Raw genomic sequence first — 15,712 nt, forward strand, 5'->3', positions numbered from 1 at the left:
AAGAGACCGGGGAAATGAGCAGAATCATTCACTCTGACAACAGCAAGCGGGATCCGGCTTCGGGGATCAGTTCTCAGCGGCTTGGAGACTTCGCGCACCAGCCACAACACCACCGGTCTCGTTTTTGGCTTGCGCACCCGTTGCCTACTGCCGCCGCCGCTAGGAGGCGCTGGTCCGGCCCCGCGGCCCGCACAGGTACTTCTGCGCAGGCGCGCCTCCCTGAGCCGGCGTCCCCGCCCCCACCCGAGTTACGCTCCGGCGGCGCGTTCCTGGTTATTTCTGACGCTGCGAGCGGCGGCCGGGAGCCGAGCGGAAGCGCCGCGCGCCAGCGCCGCGCGCCTCCCGCTGAAGGAGGGGTGGGGTGAGGAAAGAAGAAGTGGTGCCGGAAGTGGGGCTTAGTCGCCTGCCGCGGCGGGCGGGGGGAGCAGGAAGGAGGCGGTGGCGGCAAGGCGGGGTGTGGCCTCGGGAGGCGGCGGGCGCTGCGATTGGCTCTGGGTTGTGGCGACGGCGACGATTGGCCCCTGCGGGCCGAGCGAGGTGAGCCCGGGTGGCGGCCGTTGAAATTCAAAAGTGGCGGGTGTGGCAGCGCAGGGGCCGGCAGCGCAGGGCTCCGGAGCGCGCGTACTCCGTGTCGCGAGCGCGCGAGAGAACGCGGGTCCTCAGAGCCCCGGCTCGGAGTCCTCTTCACCGCGCTTGCCCGGCGTGAGTGGCCCCGAGCCGGACATGGAGCCGCAGGTGAGTGGCGGGCGGCGCGGGGACGACAGCCGGCTGCCGCACCCCTCCGCGCTGACCGGCCGGAGGCCTCGGTCCGGCCGGCGGGGCCCAGATCCGCGTGGCCCGCTCCGTGGGAGTGATGCGGAGTGGAGAGCGGAGAAGGCAGGCAGCGGCCCCGGAGGGCGGAGGCACGTTGGCCTGCCTTCTTGCAGCTTCAGGGAGCCCCAGCACCCTTCCTCACTTTCATGTATCCAGGATTTCCCGTTTCGAATCTTCAGGCTTGTCTGAACACATTCCCTCCCGTTCATTCAGTGTGAGTTCCGAGATGGCCTCTAGCCCTGGGGAAACGGTGACTGAAGCCGAATCCCTGCTAATGCCCTTTCGTGTCCTGTCTCTCTTTGCAGCCGCTTGTGGGCATCAGAAGGGAAGAGGGGTGGAGTACTACTCTGAACTGAAGGACTTTGCATTATCTCTCCTTCCCCAGGTTTTGCAGAGATCTCTGCTCAGTGGGACCGGTTAACTTGGTCTTCTCTCATCAGTGCCCTGCGGCACCCCACGACCTCCTGCAGCCTCTTCCCTCCTGCGGAGAGAAGTGTGTTTGTGACAGTGAGAGTGCGTTGACTTCTGGTGCCAGAAAAGGGCTTCTGCCAGAATCCTCTGTTTACTAGTGTCTGGCATTCAGATTTACCCAAAGTCAAGTTGCTACAAAGAGATAGTTTTTGTATCCTGCCAGCCAGAGAGTGGAGTAGTGTGTTGTGACAGTGAAAAAGAATAGAAGCCTTCTCATGTTTATTCATCACATATTTACATCACACCTAACGATGTGCTTGGAATGCAGCAGAGATCCCTGTCGTCATGAAGCTGCCATTCTTTGGGGAGACAGACAGTATGTGATAAGTAAATCGTCTAATGCTGTTAAGGTTTTAAGGGCTACCGAGAAAAGGAAAAGTTTGAGCAGATTAAGAGGGGAAGAGGGGAGGCCAGCTGGCAAGAGAGACAATTAAATTGGGTGGTCTTAGTAAGCTCCCAATGCAGAAGGTGAGAGGTGAATAAAGACTTGGAGGAAGTGAGGGAAACAGGCAAGGGGTTATTAAGATCATTCCAGGCAGAGGGAATCCCCTAGAGCAAAGTCCCTAGAGTTGTATAGCAAAGCCGCATTGAAATGAGCAAGAGGGAATGTTGGGGTGAGGGAAGTCAGATAACAGACTTCTTGCACAGGCAACTGTGAAGTCTTTGGTTTTTTTCTCTGAGTGAGGTGGGGAATCACTGGATGGTTTCAAGCAAAGAGAGACAAGATCTGTCTTACATTTTAAGAGGACCATTCTAGCAGCTGCATTGAGATTAGCCTGTAAAGGAGCAAGGATAGAAAGAAGGAGAGCTGTTAGGAATGGGGCAGGTGTTCTCAGATTTCAACATTATTGACATTTTATTGGGGGTGGAGGGCTGTCCTATACATTGGCTGATGTTCAGCAGCATTCCTGGCTTCTACCCATTAGGTGACAGTTGCAAACCCCACCTAATCATGCCAGTCAAAGTGTCTCCAGACATTGTTACACATCTGGGGATAAAGTCATCCCTAGCTGAGAACCAGTGGAGTGTGATAATCCAGGTGAGAGATGATGGCGATTTGAGTCATGGGAGTGGCAGGGGAAGTGGTAACAAGTGGTCCGATTCTGGATCTATTTGGAGGATAGAGTTGGCCACGTTTGCTGACAATAGACTTTGTGGTATATAAAAGAATGAGAGGGCTTTAGATGTATTTGCTTGAGCAGCTGAAAGGGAGTTATATCAGTTGAGATGGAGGAAGCTGTAAGGTTGAAAGGATTAGATGTCAGGCGGTCAGAGTTTGGCATGTTTACTAGGATTCCAAGTGGTGACATTGAGAAGGCAGTATGACTTCAGAGTCAAAGTCTGGGCTGGAGATGTAAGCTTGGGAGTTGGCAGCATATGAGTGGTGTGCAAAGCCGTAGGAGTGGCCTAGAACATAGAGATTAGAAAGACCACTGATAAAATTTGGGAGATGAAGAAGATCTACCAGAAAGGTAGGAAAACCAGCAGAGGATGGTCTCCCGGGAGCTAAGTGAACTTAGTAAGAGGGAGCAATCAACACAGGGTGCTTGTGGCCTTGAGAGCAGTCTTGGTGGAATGGTGGGACTGAAATCCTGATTGGGTTTAGGAGAGAAAAACTCTTTGGTTGGAAGCAGTAACAGCGTGTGTTGTATACTGACTGGAAGGACCCAGGAGAAAGGGGAAGTGATGGTGTGGAGAAGGAAGGGTTCCCTGGGTGCTCTTGAGTGGGTGAGGGGTGGGAGCAGACGTGCACATGGATAAGTTAGCAGTAGGGTGCCCACCTCCAAACCGGGAAGTGGTATAGGAGGGGTCAATGAAAATCTGTTTTTATGTTATGGAAGGTGATATTATGGAAGGAGCTTATTGTGTAAAGCTGGGAGAAAATTAAATACTGTGCTCTTTGGAGTTGTCCTGAGTAAACAAACCTTTGAACACATTTTCTGAACCCACACAAATTCCAAGGAGGTAGGTATATTAGTGTAGGGAGAACAATGGGCATGGCTGATGATGAAATTGAAAGTTTGACCTTGAAATACTGAAAAGAAAAATTTAATTTTCATACTACATTTAATTAAAAAATTAAAATCAGTATTCTTTGTGCAAAATTCTGCAAGTGGCAGGAAAAAGAATGCAACCTCTTTTTTTTCGTTTTTATTTGTATATGAGCCAGTAGTTTGAATCCCTGCTGGTGGACGGGCTTCCCTCATAGCTCAGTTGGTAAGAATCCACCTGCATTGCAGGAGACCCTGATTCAATTCCTGGTCAGGAAGATCCGCTGGAGAAGGGATAGGCTACCCACTCCACTATTCTTGGGCTTCTGTTGTGGCTCAGCTGGTAAAGAGTCCGCCTGCAATTCGAGAGACCTGGGTTAGATCCCTGGGTTGGGAAGATGCCCTGGAGAAGGGAAAGGCTACCCCCTCTAGTATTCTGGCCTGGAGAATTCCATGGACTGTATAGTCCACGGGGTCACAAAGAATCAGACACGACTGAGCCGCTTTCACTTTCGCTGCTAGTGGCCATCTAATTTCATTCCTTTAAAACTATTGAGTCCTACCATATAGCAGACATTGTGCTAGACACTCTGGTTCTGTAGCTGTAAACAGAACAGACATATTCTTGTGATGCTCACAGTCTAATGTAAGGAAAGATAATAAACCAATAAACTTAAAAAAAAACAACAGGATATCAGATTGTTTCAGAGTTTTCCCTGAGCATCCTTGAACCTCTTTGTATCACAAGTAGTTCAACCTCACTTTCCTGAAGTTAAACTTAGCATTTCTTAAAAATTAGCCTTCACGTACTCTTAGATCTCTTCGTGTTACTTCTCACAACTGCATGTGAATCAACAATACTTAAAAACGAGAAGTTTTACTGAAAAACAAGCACAGCTTTTCCTCCTGTGATCTTGGGAAGCAGGGCAGGCTTCTTGGAGTCGGCCAGACTCCGTCTCCTTCATTGCCTGCTCTGCTCCCCAGCCCCATGCTACCTCTGCTTAGCCCGCAGACTCTTAGAATATCCCCTCTCAACTGAGTTCCTCGGGAATTAAGCTCTAATGCCCTAAGGCATCTTTGTATCTAATGAATTAACTTCTCTGTTTAGCTGTTAGAATGGTGAGAGCTGTTTACATTCTTGGGAAAATTGAGAAGACTGTTCATTTTCTGTAGAGCTTTCTCTTGTACCCCAGTTTGGAAAGGCTGCCCTGGAAAGTAAGCTATAGGCAGGCAGGGACTTTACATTGTTACTCTTGCCCCAGGGCCTAGAACAGCATCTGGTCCAGAGCATCATTCAACAAACCTAGTGGGACAGACCCATGATGAATGGATGGATGAGGGAATGATGCCATCCCTCTGCTGTGATAACCCTCATCTTCTATTTCCATTCATTCTTTGCACTGGACACGGTTCGCTTAAAAAAAAAACTTTAAAAATATGCCTTAGTTTATCTTTTTTTTTGGTATAATTGTATTTATTTGTTTATTTTTGGCCGTGCTGGGTCTTTGTTGCTGCTCGGGTTTTTTTCTAGTGGTGTATGGGGGCTCTTATTGTGGTGGCTTCTCTTGTGGAACTCGGGCTCTAGAGCGCAGGCTCAATAGCTGCGGCTCATGGGCTCAGTTGCTCCGCAGCTTGTGAGAGCCTGCCAGACCAGGGATGGAACCTGTGTCCCCCACACTGGCAGGCGGGCTCTTCACCACTGAGCCACCAGGGAAGCCCCTAAACCTTTTTAATTTCTTTATTCTTTGGCTGCACTGTGCAGTGTGCAGCATCGTAGCTCCCTGACCAGGGATCGGACCTGAGCCCCCTGCAGTGGAAACACAGTCTTAACCGCTGGACCACCAGGGAAATCCACAGTTCACTTTTCAGTACAAATTGAATCATACTGTTCTGACTGAAAATGTCCGAGTCCTCTTGCTTTCAGTAGACCCCAGACTCCGTGCTGGCGCCCCAGCTGCTGCAGCCTTTCGCTCCCGCCTCTGCCCCCCTCTGCCCACTGTCTCTGCGCATCCCTGTGTTCAGCCGAAAAGAAGAATCCGTCATCCTTTGCACATCCCTCTCCTTTCTGCCTGGAATGCTCCTCCTTGGCCCAAGCCCATCAAGCCAACTCTTTCTCATCCTCAAGGCTCAGCCTAAAAATACTTTGTAGGATTGTGTCTAACGCTCTCCCCATCTAAACTGGATGCCGACTCCCTCCTTTGGGATCCTTTTCTGATAGCACTCAGTAAGATTTAATCATCTCTTTGTGTTTTACTTGCCTGCCGTCCTGTGGCCATCCTGATCACAGGGACCACGCCTGTTACTCCAGAATCCAAATCATTTCCTGGCATGTAATAGGCATTTTAATATCAATAACCTCAGATATGCAGATGACACCATCCTTATGGCAGAAAGTGAAGAGGAACTCAAAAGCCTCTTGATGAAAGTGAAAGAGGAGAGTGAAAAACTTGGCTTAAAGCTCAGCATTCAGAAAACGAAGATCATGGCATCCACTCCCATCACTTCATGGGAAATAGATGGGGAAACAGTGTCAGACTTTATTTTGGGGGGCTCCAAATCACTGCAGATGGTGACTGCAGCCAGGAAATTAAAAGACGCTTACTCCTTGGAAGAAAAGTTATGACCAACCTAGACAGCATATTCAAAAGCAGAGACATTACTTTGCCAAGAAAGGTCTGCCTAGTCAAGGCTATGGTTTTTCTAGTGGTAATGTATGGATGCGAGAGTTGGACTGTGAAGAAAGCTGAGCGCCAAAGAATTGATGCTTTTGAATTCTGGTGTTGGGGAAGACTCCTGAGAGTCCCTTGGACTGCAAGGAGATCCAACCAGTCCATTCTGAAGGAGATCAGTCCTGGGTGTTCTTTGGAAAGAATGATGCTAAAGCTGAAACTCCAGTACTTTGGCCACCTCATGCGAAGAGTTGACTCATTGGAAAAGACTCTGATGCTGGGAGGGATTGGGGGCAGGAGGAGAAGGGGATGACAGAGGATGAGATGGCTGGATGGCATCACTGACCCCATGGATGTGAGTTTGAGTGAACTCCGGGAGTTGGTGATGGACAGGGAGGCCTGGCGCGCTGCGATTCATGGGATCACAAAGAGTTGGACACGACTGAGCTACTGAACTGAACTGAATAGGCATTTTGTAAATATTGAATGAATGAAGTAAACTGAAGGGCAGAGAGAAACTGGCCTTGGAATTAATAGTTATCCATAGTGAAAATCAGAAATTGATCTATCCGTGGTGCTTTCCTGAGGGGGGATAAGAAGAGGGTGACCATGTGTCCCAGTTTGCATGGGAGTGACCTGGTTTTAGCATTGAGAGTCCTGTGTCCCAAGAAACACCCCAGTCCTTGGCAAACCAGGATGGTTGGTCTCCCAAGGCAGGAGTAAGCAGAGGTTGGACGCGATCCAGACCCTGAGCTGGGCTACTCAGAGGAGAGGCTCTTCCTTTCCCTTACCCCCGCTGCATCCCTGTCCTTGGTGCTCTCCAAACTGGTCATGCTGCTACTTTCTTATCTTCCCCTTGCCAGTCAGCCCACTTCCACCTCATTATTATGATTTATAATAATGTCTTTCGTATATTTTTTTACGTGCCTGATCAGAAATTGTTTCTGACTCTCCATGCATGCAGGGCCCAAACCTAAACTCCATGGCGTGGCATCAATGCCCTACAAGACTGTGTGGTCCAGTGGTTAAAAACAGCCTCCAGAACCAGACTGTCTAGCTTCTAACCCCAGCTCTGCCTTTTATTTATCAATGACCTTAGAGCAGCTCTTTTACTTCCCAGAGCCTTCCTTCCCTCATCTCCAAGATGGGGCTAATAATAGCACCTCCTGGGTGGGCTGCTGTGAGGTTTAAGTCAGTTGATACAGATAAAATGTTTGAAAGTGTTCCCAATAAATGTTACCTACTCCTCCCACCCAGCCTTCAGCCTGGTCTCTTTTCTAAGTCACTCCCTTGTTTACGATTGTCAGCTCTCACTAAAAGAGTTTATCGGTTTCTCAGCCATGCCATGTGCAGGCCGAGTTTTTGCCTTCCAAAAGGAGGGTTTCTTTGCCGCTTGTTTAGGTCCTCCCCTTAGAGTTAGCTGAAGTCCAGCATGTGTCTGTCCGTCCTGTCCCTTAGGGACTGTGTCATGTCCCACCTCCCTCCATGGTTTCTGGCTGGCACCTCATCTGAGAGCCCCAGCATGTGGCCCCAGGGGTACTGAGTTAATGCTTGTTGGAGATGATGTTGACAGTCAGGCTCGGGGGCCATAAAGGGGAACTCCTGGGACATTGGGCCTCAGGGTGTGGTCTGAAGGTCCTCTCTCTTCCCAGCAGAGGTCCCCGTTGTTGGAAGTGAAGGGGAACGTAGAGCTGAAGAGACCCCTAGCCAAGGCTGCTTCCCGGCTGCCTCTCTCGGGACGCAGGCTGAAGAGGGGGCCCGACCAGATGGAGGAAGCCTTGGAGCCGGAAAAGGTGAGCTGGATTTGGAGATCCGTGGACATGTGTGTGAAACCATCACAGACGGAGCTGTGGACCCCACCCGACCCTTGTCTTTCCCCAGAAAAGAACACGAGGCCTGGGCACCAGAGTGAGCACGACCCACCCCAGAGCAGCAGCCCTCAGCTCCGCGCCACAGACGCAAGGCCAGACCACAGGTGGGCTCCAGGGCTGAAGAGAGAGCCGGCCCACAGCTCTCTTCAGCTCACGTCTGTCTTTGACTTTTCTTTCAATCCTAGCTGATTTTGAATAGGTAACACGCTCCACTGGTTTCAAAGTTCCAAAGGCACAGGAGTTCTTATGCAGGGAGAAGCCTCCGTCCTGCCTCTGTTCCCCAGCCACCCAGCCCCCTCCCTGGGGGCAGCTGCGAGTCCTTCCAGGGGTGCTCTGTGGGTCTGCGAGCAGATACGGGAGTGCTCCCCGGCGTGTTTACACGCATGCTTGCACACTTCACACATCGTTCGCCACCCCCCGCCCTGCTCTTTTCCCTTGTCTTGGTCCAACTTGTTTCTTGGCATGTTGGTCCTAGGAAGAATATCTTTAGGAGTTGGTCAGATTTAGAGGAAGAGGAAAGTTATCTTATTTCTAATCTTCTGAAAAAGCAGCTCCTCTGTCTTTGGACACACTCCCAGGCCTGCGAGTCATGACTGCTTTTCCTCTCCCCTGTCTCCCAACAGTGCCCAAAGCTCCCAGGAAGCCAGCACCCCGATGTTCCACGGCTGTTGCCCCAGGTAGTAATAGTGTCTGAGAGCCAGGGCTGAGAAGGGGTTCGGGTGAAGGGAGTCGGGTAGAGGTGGAGGGACCCTGGTGTTATCGCCCCTGATGCCACCTTCCTGGTTCTCTAGTGCTAAAGACTCAGAAGCCAGGTCCTGTTGTTCCTGCCCAGAAGCCTGGAAGTAGGTGACAAATAAGATCTTGGGTGAGAGGCTGGGCTGGGGAGAGGAGGTGGTGAGTGCCAGAGAAGTCCTTTTGGTCCTTTCCCTGCCTGAAGGAGGAGACAGAGCCTCAGGTGTGGAGGCCCTAAGGCGAGGAGGGAGGAGGGAGACAGAGCTAGGGCTGCCCTGACCTTTGTCTTCTCTGTGTCCATCTTAGCGACTGCCGCACCTCCCATGGTGGGAGGGAAGAAACCCAAACGTCCGGCCTGGGACTTAAAGGGGCAGTTATGTGACCTCAACGCAGAGCTGAAATGCTGCCGTGAGAAGAAGCAGGTGCTGGACCAGGAGAACCAGCAGCTGCGGGACCAGCTCCAGGAGGCCCAGCAGCAGGCCTTGGCCCTGGGGGCAGAGCGCAGGTCCCTGGAAGAGGAGCTGACCAGGGTGCGGGCCCAGGCTGAGCAGGGCCAGCGGGAGCTGGGGAACCTGAGTGCCCACGTCCTGGAGCTGGAAGAGCGGCTGGGCACGCAGGAGGGCTTAGTGCAAGAGCTCCAGAAGGAACAGCTGAGATTGCAGGAGGAGCGCACGGGACTGGCTGCCCGGCTGGGAGAGCAGGAGGTGAGGGCTGGCTTCTCCGCTAACGCCATCCTTCTCTCTAGGTAGCCCAGAAGTCACCTGGGGCTTTGAAGTCCTGAGTGCCTCTGTCCAGCAGCACCGTCCCCCACCCTGCTCCCTGCTCGTCCCCGCTCTGCGCACTTCTGACTGTCTTGCTTCCTGCCCCACTTCACCCCATTCTGACTGTTTCTATAACCCTCCCTTCTCCTATCTGCGTCTCTTCTGCGTCTCCACCTCTTTTGTTTCTGTCCATCTTCACTGATAAAGGTCCCCATGCATTCTCTCTCCTGCTTGTCATCCATTTGGCTCCTTGGTGAGCACCAACTAGAATGAGTTACTTGCAGTCTCTCAAATGACTCGATTCTCAATTCAGGGCGTTTGGCAAGTGCACATCCCTCTTTGTGGAATATTCTATCTGCACCCCATCCTGTCTTGGTTTACTCTCACGCTTTGGGGTGTCAGCCTAGATATCCTCTTCCTTGTGCCCTTTCTGGTGCTCCGTGTACTCCTTATTCTAATACTACGATTAACATTCACTTATCTCTTCTTTACCAGACTCTGAAGTCCTTGGGGTCAGGGGCCAGCCCACCTCCCACCCCCAGTCCCACCATGAAACTTCTTACTCTTGGTTGCTGGGTCTCACCATCTGTTCTGTTCTGGACAGAGGAGGCTGCAGACCTCAGAAGCTTCTCTGTCAGACAGCCAGGAAGAGGTGGCATCTCTGCGCCAGGAGGCTGCAGCCCGGGAGGCCGTACTGGCTGAGCGGGAAGACCGTCTCCACGGGCTCGAGATGGAGCGCCGGAGGTTACACAACCAACTCCAGGAACTCAAAGGCAACATCCGTGTGTTCTGCCGGGTCCGCCCCGTCCTTCCAGGGGAGTCCACCCCATCCCCTGGCTTCCTCCAGTTTCCCTCTGGCCCCTGTGGACCCTCTGATCCTCCAACCCGCCTCAGCCTCTCCCGGTCTGATGAGCGGCGTGGGACCCTGAGTGGGGCGCCAGCTGGCCCTACCCGCCATGACTTCTCCTTTGACCGAGTGTTCCCACCAGGGAGTGGACAGGATGAAGTGTTTGAGGAGATTTCCATGCTTGTCCAGTCAGCCCTGGATGGCTATCCAGTGTGCATCTTTGCTTATGGCCAGACAGGCAGTGGCAAGACCTTCACCATGGAGGGTGGGCCTGGGGGAGACCCCCAGATGGAGGGGCTGATCCCTCGGGCCCTGCGACACCTCTTTTCTGTGGCCCAGGAGCTAAGTGGCCAGGGCTGGACCTACAGCTTTGTGGCAAGTTACGTAGAGATCTACAATGAGACTGTCCGAGACCTGCTGGCCACTGGGACCCGGAAGGGCCAGGGGGGTGAGTGTGAGATTCGCCGGGCAGGGCCAGGCAGCGAGGAGCTCACTGTCACCAACGCGCGCTATGTTCCGGTCTCCTGTGAGAGGGAGGTAAGCGCTGAGGGCCACTAGGCCTGGCCATGGGGTCGGAGGGCTGGGGCGCAGGCAGAGTGATACAGGACGGAGGTTGGGGGAGCGGGCCAGGATGAGGAAGGGCGAGTGGCGACGGTAGATCAGACGTTTGGCTTTGGCTGGCGGGCTGTGAGGTGCGTTCACCTTCACGGAACCAAGGCATGGAGAGCAGTGGCGCGCCTCCTGAGGCAGGCGACCCTGGGCCCCGCACAGCGACCTCAGGCTCATCTCCGCCCACGCTGCTTGTTTGGTCACGACATCCCTGCCGGCCTCCGGGCTTTTCCTCAGCCTGCTCATCACACTCTTGGATCGGGGCTTTGTACCTCCTCTCTCCATTGCCTGACATGGTCTTACCTTCCTTTCCCAGCAGGGCTGGATTGCTCCCTCACCACCTTAAAGATTTTAAGGTGTTGAGGCCATCCCTGACCATCTTTTTTTTTTTTTTTTTTTTTAACTTTTGGCTGCACTGCATGACTTATGGGATCTCAGTTCCCCAACCAGGGATTGAACCTGTGCCCTGGCAGTGAAAGTGCCAAGTCCTAACCACTCGACGGTCAGGAAATTACTGCTGGTTATCCTTTCTAAAATTGCAACCCTCACCATCACACACTGCTTTTCTATTTTTAATTCCTTGATACTCTCAGATACACTGTGTATTTTAATTATTTAGTCTTTTGCTGACTAGAAAAAAGCACCAAGAAGGCAGGTGCTGGGTCTTGCTTATTGCCATATCTTGACCTGTGGGTTCCCAAGTGGTTCGGTGGGTAAAGAATCTGCCTGCAGTGCAGAAGACATAGGAGATGGGGGTTTGCCTTTGGGTTGGGAAGATCCCCTGGAGGAGGGCATGGCCACCCACTCCAGTGTCCTGCCATGGACAGAGGAGCCTGGCAGGCTACAGTCCACAGGTTGCAAAGGGTCGGACTTGACTGAAGCAACTGAGCATGCAGGCATGCATGCATGCCTGACCTGGGTACGTGCTCACCACTGCCTGACTGCACCTCTTGCTGCGCCCCATCCCCAGGTGGAGGCCCTGCTCCATCTAGCCCGCCAGAACCGGGCTGTGGCCCGCACAGCCCAGAATGAGCGCTCGTCGCGTAGTCACAGCGTGTTCCAGCTGCAGATCTCTGGGGAGCATGCTGGCCGAGGCCTGCAGTGTGCGGCCCCCCTCAGCCTGGTGGACTTGGCTGGGAGTGAGCGGCTAGACCCTGGTTTAGCACTCGGCCCTGGGGAGCGGGAACGCCTTCGGGAAACGCAGGCCATTAACAGCAGCCTGTCCACGCTGGGGCTGGTCATCATGGCCTTGAGCAACAAGGTAGGAATGGGGGTGGGGGCAGGTGGGCCCTGGAAAGCAGCTGGTGCTGGCTGTCCCCAGCCCTGTCCTAACCGCCTGTCCCTCTCCACCCTGTAGGAGTCCCACGTGCCTTACCGGAACAGTAAGCTCACCTACCTGCTACAGAACTCTCTGGGTGGCAGTGCCAAGATGTGAGCAGAAGGGGAGGGCTGGGAGCCACCATGTCAGGGTCAGGGTAGGGGCAGCGACGTAGTGGAGACCTGGACACTGATTCTGGGGTTTGCCCCGCTCTCCTCTGTCCACAGGCTCATGTTTGTGAACATTTCTCCCCTAGAAGAGAACGTCTCCGAGTCCCTCAACTCCCTACGCTTCGCCTCCAAGGTGCGGTCACTAGCAGCCCGGTCCCCGTCAGGCTTCCTGCTGACTGTAGGCATCTGCACCCTGGTCCTTGGGGCCAGCGGCACGTGCATCCTGAAAGGATGTATATTTGCCAGGCATTTAACTATTGACTTCTGGGGGGATTGAATTAAGTTTTTAAAACTAGGTGGTTGAAAGGTCAGAACTATGTAGAAAGCTGTATACAAGTGAGATTTAGCCTCCACCCTGCCCACCACAGTCTCCCCCTGTCCTAGTAGTTGTTCTCATGTTTTATCTTTTTACTTCTCCTCTCGGTGTTTCTTTTGCAAATACAAGCAATATGCCCGGAATTTCCCTCTTTCTTACAGAAGACATCTCTTCCCCTCTCTTTCACGTATTATATGTTGTCCTGCCTTTTTTTTTTTTTTTTTTTTTGATTGACAAGACAGCCCTAAGGATGGGGTGGTGGCCAGGGACAGTAGGGGGAAAAGAAAAAAATCAGACAGCCCTAGTATGATTCCCCACCAGCACAGAGATCATCCCATTATTTTTACATTTGCCTAGGACTCCACTCTGTGGATGCACCAAAGTTTATCCACCAGTTCCCTCTACTGGACACTTGGATTCTTTCCACCCTTTTACTATTACACACAAGGCTATGTTGACTAACCTTGTACATATCATTCTATATTTGCTTGGTTACATCTAACTATCCAGAGAGAGATTCTTTGAAATGGAATTCCTGGATCAAAGACATACAGGTTTTTCAGGCTATTCCAAAAACACAGCGTGAATTCAGGCTCCAGTCCCCACAAGGATCAGCTGTGTTCAGGCTATGAATTCTCTAAGAAACTAAGCTCCCTCTACAAGAGTTAAGTCAGGAAGTTTCTTTACAGACTGCCTTGGAGAGTAACATATTCCTCTGATGACTCATTTTCCTGAGGATACAGCCTTGAGATGCTCTCTGGCTTTGCTCAGGGCCTCGGATTGCAGGTGTTCTTGTGCACTCTTGCTGCTGTGGAAGTAATCAGCCACCTTAGCGCCCTGCCGTGGTCTTCTGCTTTAATCAGGATTTCCCCTGCTACCTTACAAGTTCAATTAAAGTTCTACCAACATCATTAATACCCCAAAACATGAACTCTTTGATCCTCTAATACCCAGTTTCTGTTAAATTTCCCCTGACTGTCTCAAATGCCTTTTATACATTAGGATGTGTTCCATTTGGGATCAAAGCAAGGACCACCCTTTTAATTTCATTGACATGGTCTTTTGAGTTTCTTTTAATCTGTAATAATCTCACCCCCACATTTTTTGTTGAAGTGGGGTGGTTTGTCCTGTAGAACATATCATATTCTAGATTTTGGCCGTTGCTTCCTCTTTCCTCCACAATTTTTTTCTTGTAATTAGGTTTGGAGGCTTGATTTGAATCAGATTCTAATTTCTTGGCAAGAAAATGGTATGATACATTTTATTGCATCATATCAGGAGGCACCTAGTATTGAGTTGTTCCATTTTTTCCCCCTCCCCCTAGTTGTTTCACCTTTAATGATATAAAAATTGATCATTGCATTTGGGTATTGTCAGCCCAATCTGTCCATTTTAAAACTCCCTTCAACTTTCTCCCCTGATCTAGATCTATTGTTCGTTGTTGTTTAGTCACTAAGTCATGTCCAACTCTGTAGTCCACCTGGCTCCTCTGTCCATGGGATTTTCCGGACAAGAATATTGAAGTGGGTTGCCATGTCCTCCTCCAGGGGATCTTCCCAATTCAGTGATCGACCCCACCTGTCCTGCATTGGCAGGCAGTTCTTTGCCACTGAGCCACTGTGGGAGCCCCAGATCTATTATTCAGTTCAGTTGAGTCGCTCAGTCGTGTCCGACTCTTTGCAACCCCATGAATCGCAGCATGTCAGGCCTCCGTGATTTTCTAATTTTCTCAGCTGTTCTACATTTATTAATCACAATTCTTGAGAACTCTCCCTTGTCATCTATTTGGTTATTCTGAAATTCAATCCAGATAGGTAAGATGGGATAAATGCTATATTCTTCATCAATTTTCACTATAAGTTGGTATCCTGGCAACTTCCAAAGGTGACCAGTGAGTTTTTATCCAGGAGGTAACATCTTGTACTTTTGGAATATATCATTTGAAGTCATTATTCTTTCTGATGCTCAAATTGCCTGCCTTTGGCCAGTGGAAGCTCCAACTTGGCTCCTGTGCCCTTTAGACAAGTTCTCAGTAGTCCTTTCTCCAGATTCATCTTGTACATTTCCTGCCCTAGACTGAAGATCATTAATTTTCTAAGGAGCTTTGGTTCCTACGTTTATGATGATGTGTTATCTAGCTTATTGAGCACTAGTGGTGGGAGGGCTTTGAGGGTGTCTAGAAGTGCCTTTCTCTGCTCCTGTGAGGGGCTTCTGTCCTTTCTCTGGCCTTTCCTCCTCTTCCAGATCTAGTGTGGACAGTGGGCGCGGGAGAACTGAGACCAGCCTGAACCTGCTTTCAGAGCCCTTATTTCAGGACTCTGAGGGCAGCCCTAACACTGAGGGTTCAGAGGTGATTTGGGGAAAACTTTTGGTTGCTCTGAAAATTTTTTTATCCTGTTTTGTCTAAATCCCCTGTCTGCAGGTGAACCAGTGTGTTATTGGCACAGCCCAGGCCAACAAGAAATGAAGATGGATCTAGATTGTGTGTGTGTATGTGTGAGACACACGGGGGGGGGGGGAGGGGGGTAGTGGGCGCTGATACCTGGGCCTATCAAATAAAGAAGAGAATTTTTTGTTGTTTTTAAATAAAGGTTTTATTAGCGGTTGTCCAATAAGGGGGGAGCTGTGGCTCTTCCATTCTGCCAAACGTCTGTGTCTCACGGGGACAGGGCTCCGGCTTTTCTAACGGGTCACTCCAGAGTCAGGGTGGCCCCCGCCCTGCTCCCGTCCCTATCCACGTCCGGGGGGTTGCGCGCACCAGGTGTCCAGTCACTAGTTCCGCTTCCTCCGGCACAGGCCACCCTCGCCCGGGGCAGGAACTCTTGAGTGCGGAAAGGTGGGAGTCCGGGGCGGGGCCGGCGCGTCCGCCCACAAGCTGCGGGCTCTCTCCTCCCGCTCTTTTCCTTCCCTTTCGAACCGCCGGGGCTAGCTCCGCCCGCCGCCATTGGCTGGCTCTCGGCGGCGTCACCGCCTCGGTCCGAGCTCTTCTAGTCGGTGCACCCGCCTCGGCCGCGCGGGGCGGGGCGCATAGGCTAACTCCCTCGCGCCAAGCGCCGAGGGCCGCCGCCCCGTCAGAGGGCTGGGTCTTCCCAGGTGCCGCGCGCGCGGGAGGGGTCGCGCGTGCGCAGAGGCGCGGCGACAGTG

General features: G+C 51.9%; 1 protein-coding gene across 6 annotated transcripts; it reads left to right on the forward strand.

Moving 5' to 3' along the window:
- The first annotated feature begins 566 nt into the window (after nucleotides 1-566).
- On the forward strand, nucleotides 567-15,158 carry KIFC1 (kinesin family member C1). Of its 6 annotated transcripts, XM_060403091.1 has the most exons (12): nucleotides 567-735; nucleotides 1,199-1,600; nucleotides 2,211-2,323; nucleotides 7,597-7,737; nucleotides 7,826-7,919; nucleotides 8,439-8,492; nucleotides 8,607-8,657; nucleotides 8,854-9,251; nucleotides 9,913-10,692; nucleotides 11,735-12,025; nucleotides 12,122-12,195; nucleotides 12,310-15,158. In XM_060403091.1, exons 2-12 carry the CDS (start codon nucleotides 1,570-1,572, stop codon nucleotides 12,527-12,529), a joined length of 2,247 nt encoding a protein of 748 aa, XP_060259074.1. In that variant the 5' UTR covers nucleotides 567-735; nucleotides 1,199-1,569; the 3' UTR covers nucleotides 12,530-15,158. The 6 variants fall into 6 exon arrangements, with proteins under 6 accessions (XP_060259074.1, XP_060259075.1, XP_014958139.2 ...); XM_060403092.1 differs by lacking the exon at nucleotides 2,211-2,323; XM_015102653.4 differs by lacking the exons at nucleotides 1,199-1,600; nucleotides 2,211-2,323 and having other exon boundaries at nucleotides 7,600-7,737; nucleotides 12,310-12,385; nucleotides 14,991-15,158.
- The last annotated feature ends 554 nt before the right edge of the window (nucleotides 15,159-15,712 follow it).

Source organism: Ovis aries, chromosome 20, assembly GCF_016772045.2.
Source record: "Ovis aries strain OAR_USU_Benz2616 breed Rambouillet chromosome 20, ARS-UI_Ramb_v3.0, whole genome shotgun sequence".
Classification (NCBI taxonomy): Eukaryota; Metazoa; Chordata; class Mammalia; order Artiodactyla; family Bovidae; genus Ovis; species Ovis aries.

Bases quoted from the DNA above. Each gene is read 5' to 3' on its own strand.
- KIFC1 (XM_060403089.1), top strand. From the start codon at position 2,102: ATGGGGCAGGTGTTCTCAGATTTCAACATTATTGACATTTTATTGGGG. The intron at 9,252-9,912 runs GTGAGGGCTGGC...TGTTCTGGACAG, and splicing joins CCCGGCTGGGAGAGCAGGAG to AGGAGGCTGCAGACCTCAGA. The intron at 12,196-12,309 runs GTGAGCAGAAGG...CTCTGTCCACAG, and splicing joins CTGGGTGGCAGTGCCAAGAT to GCTCATGTTTGTGAACATTT.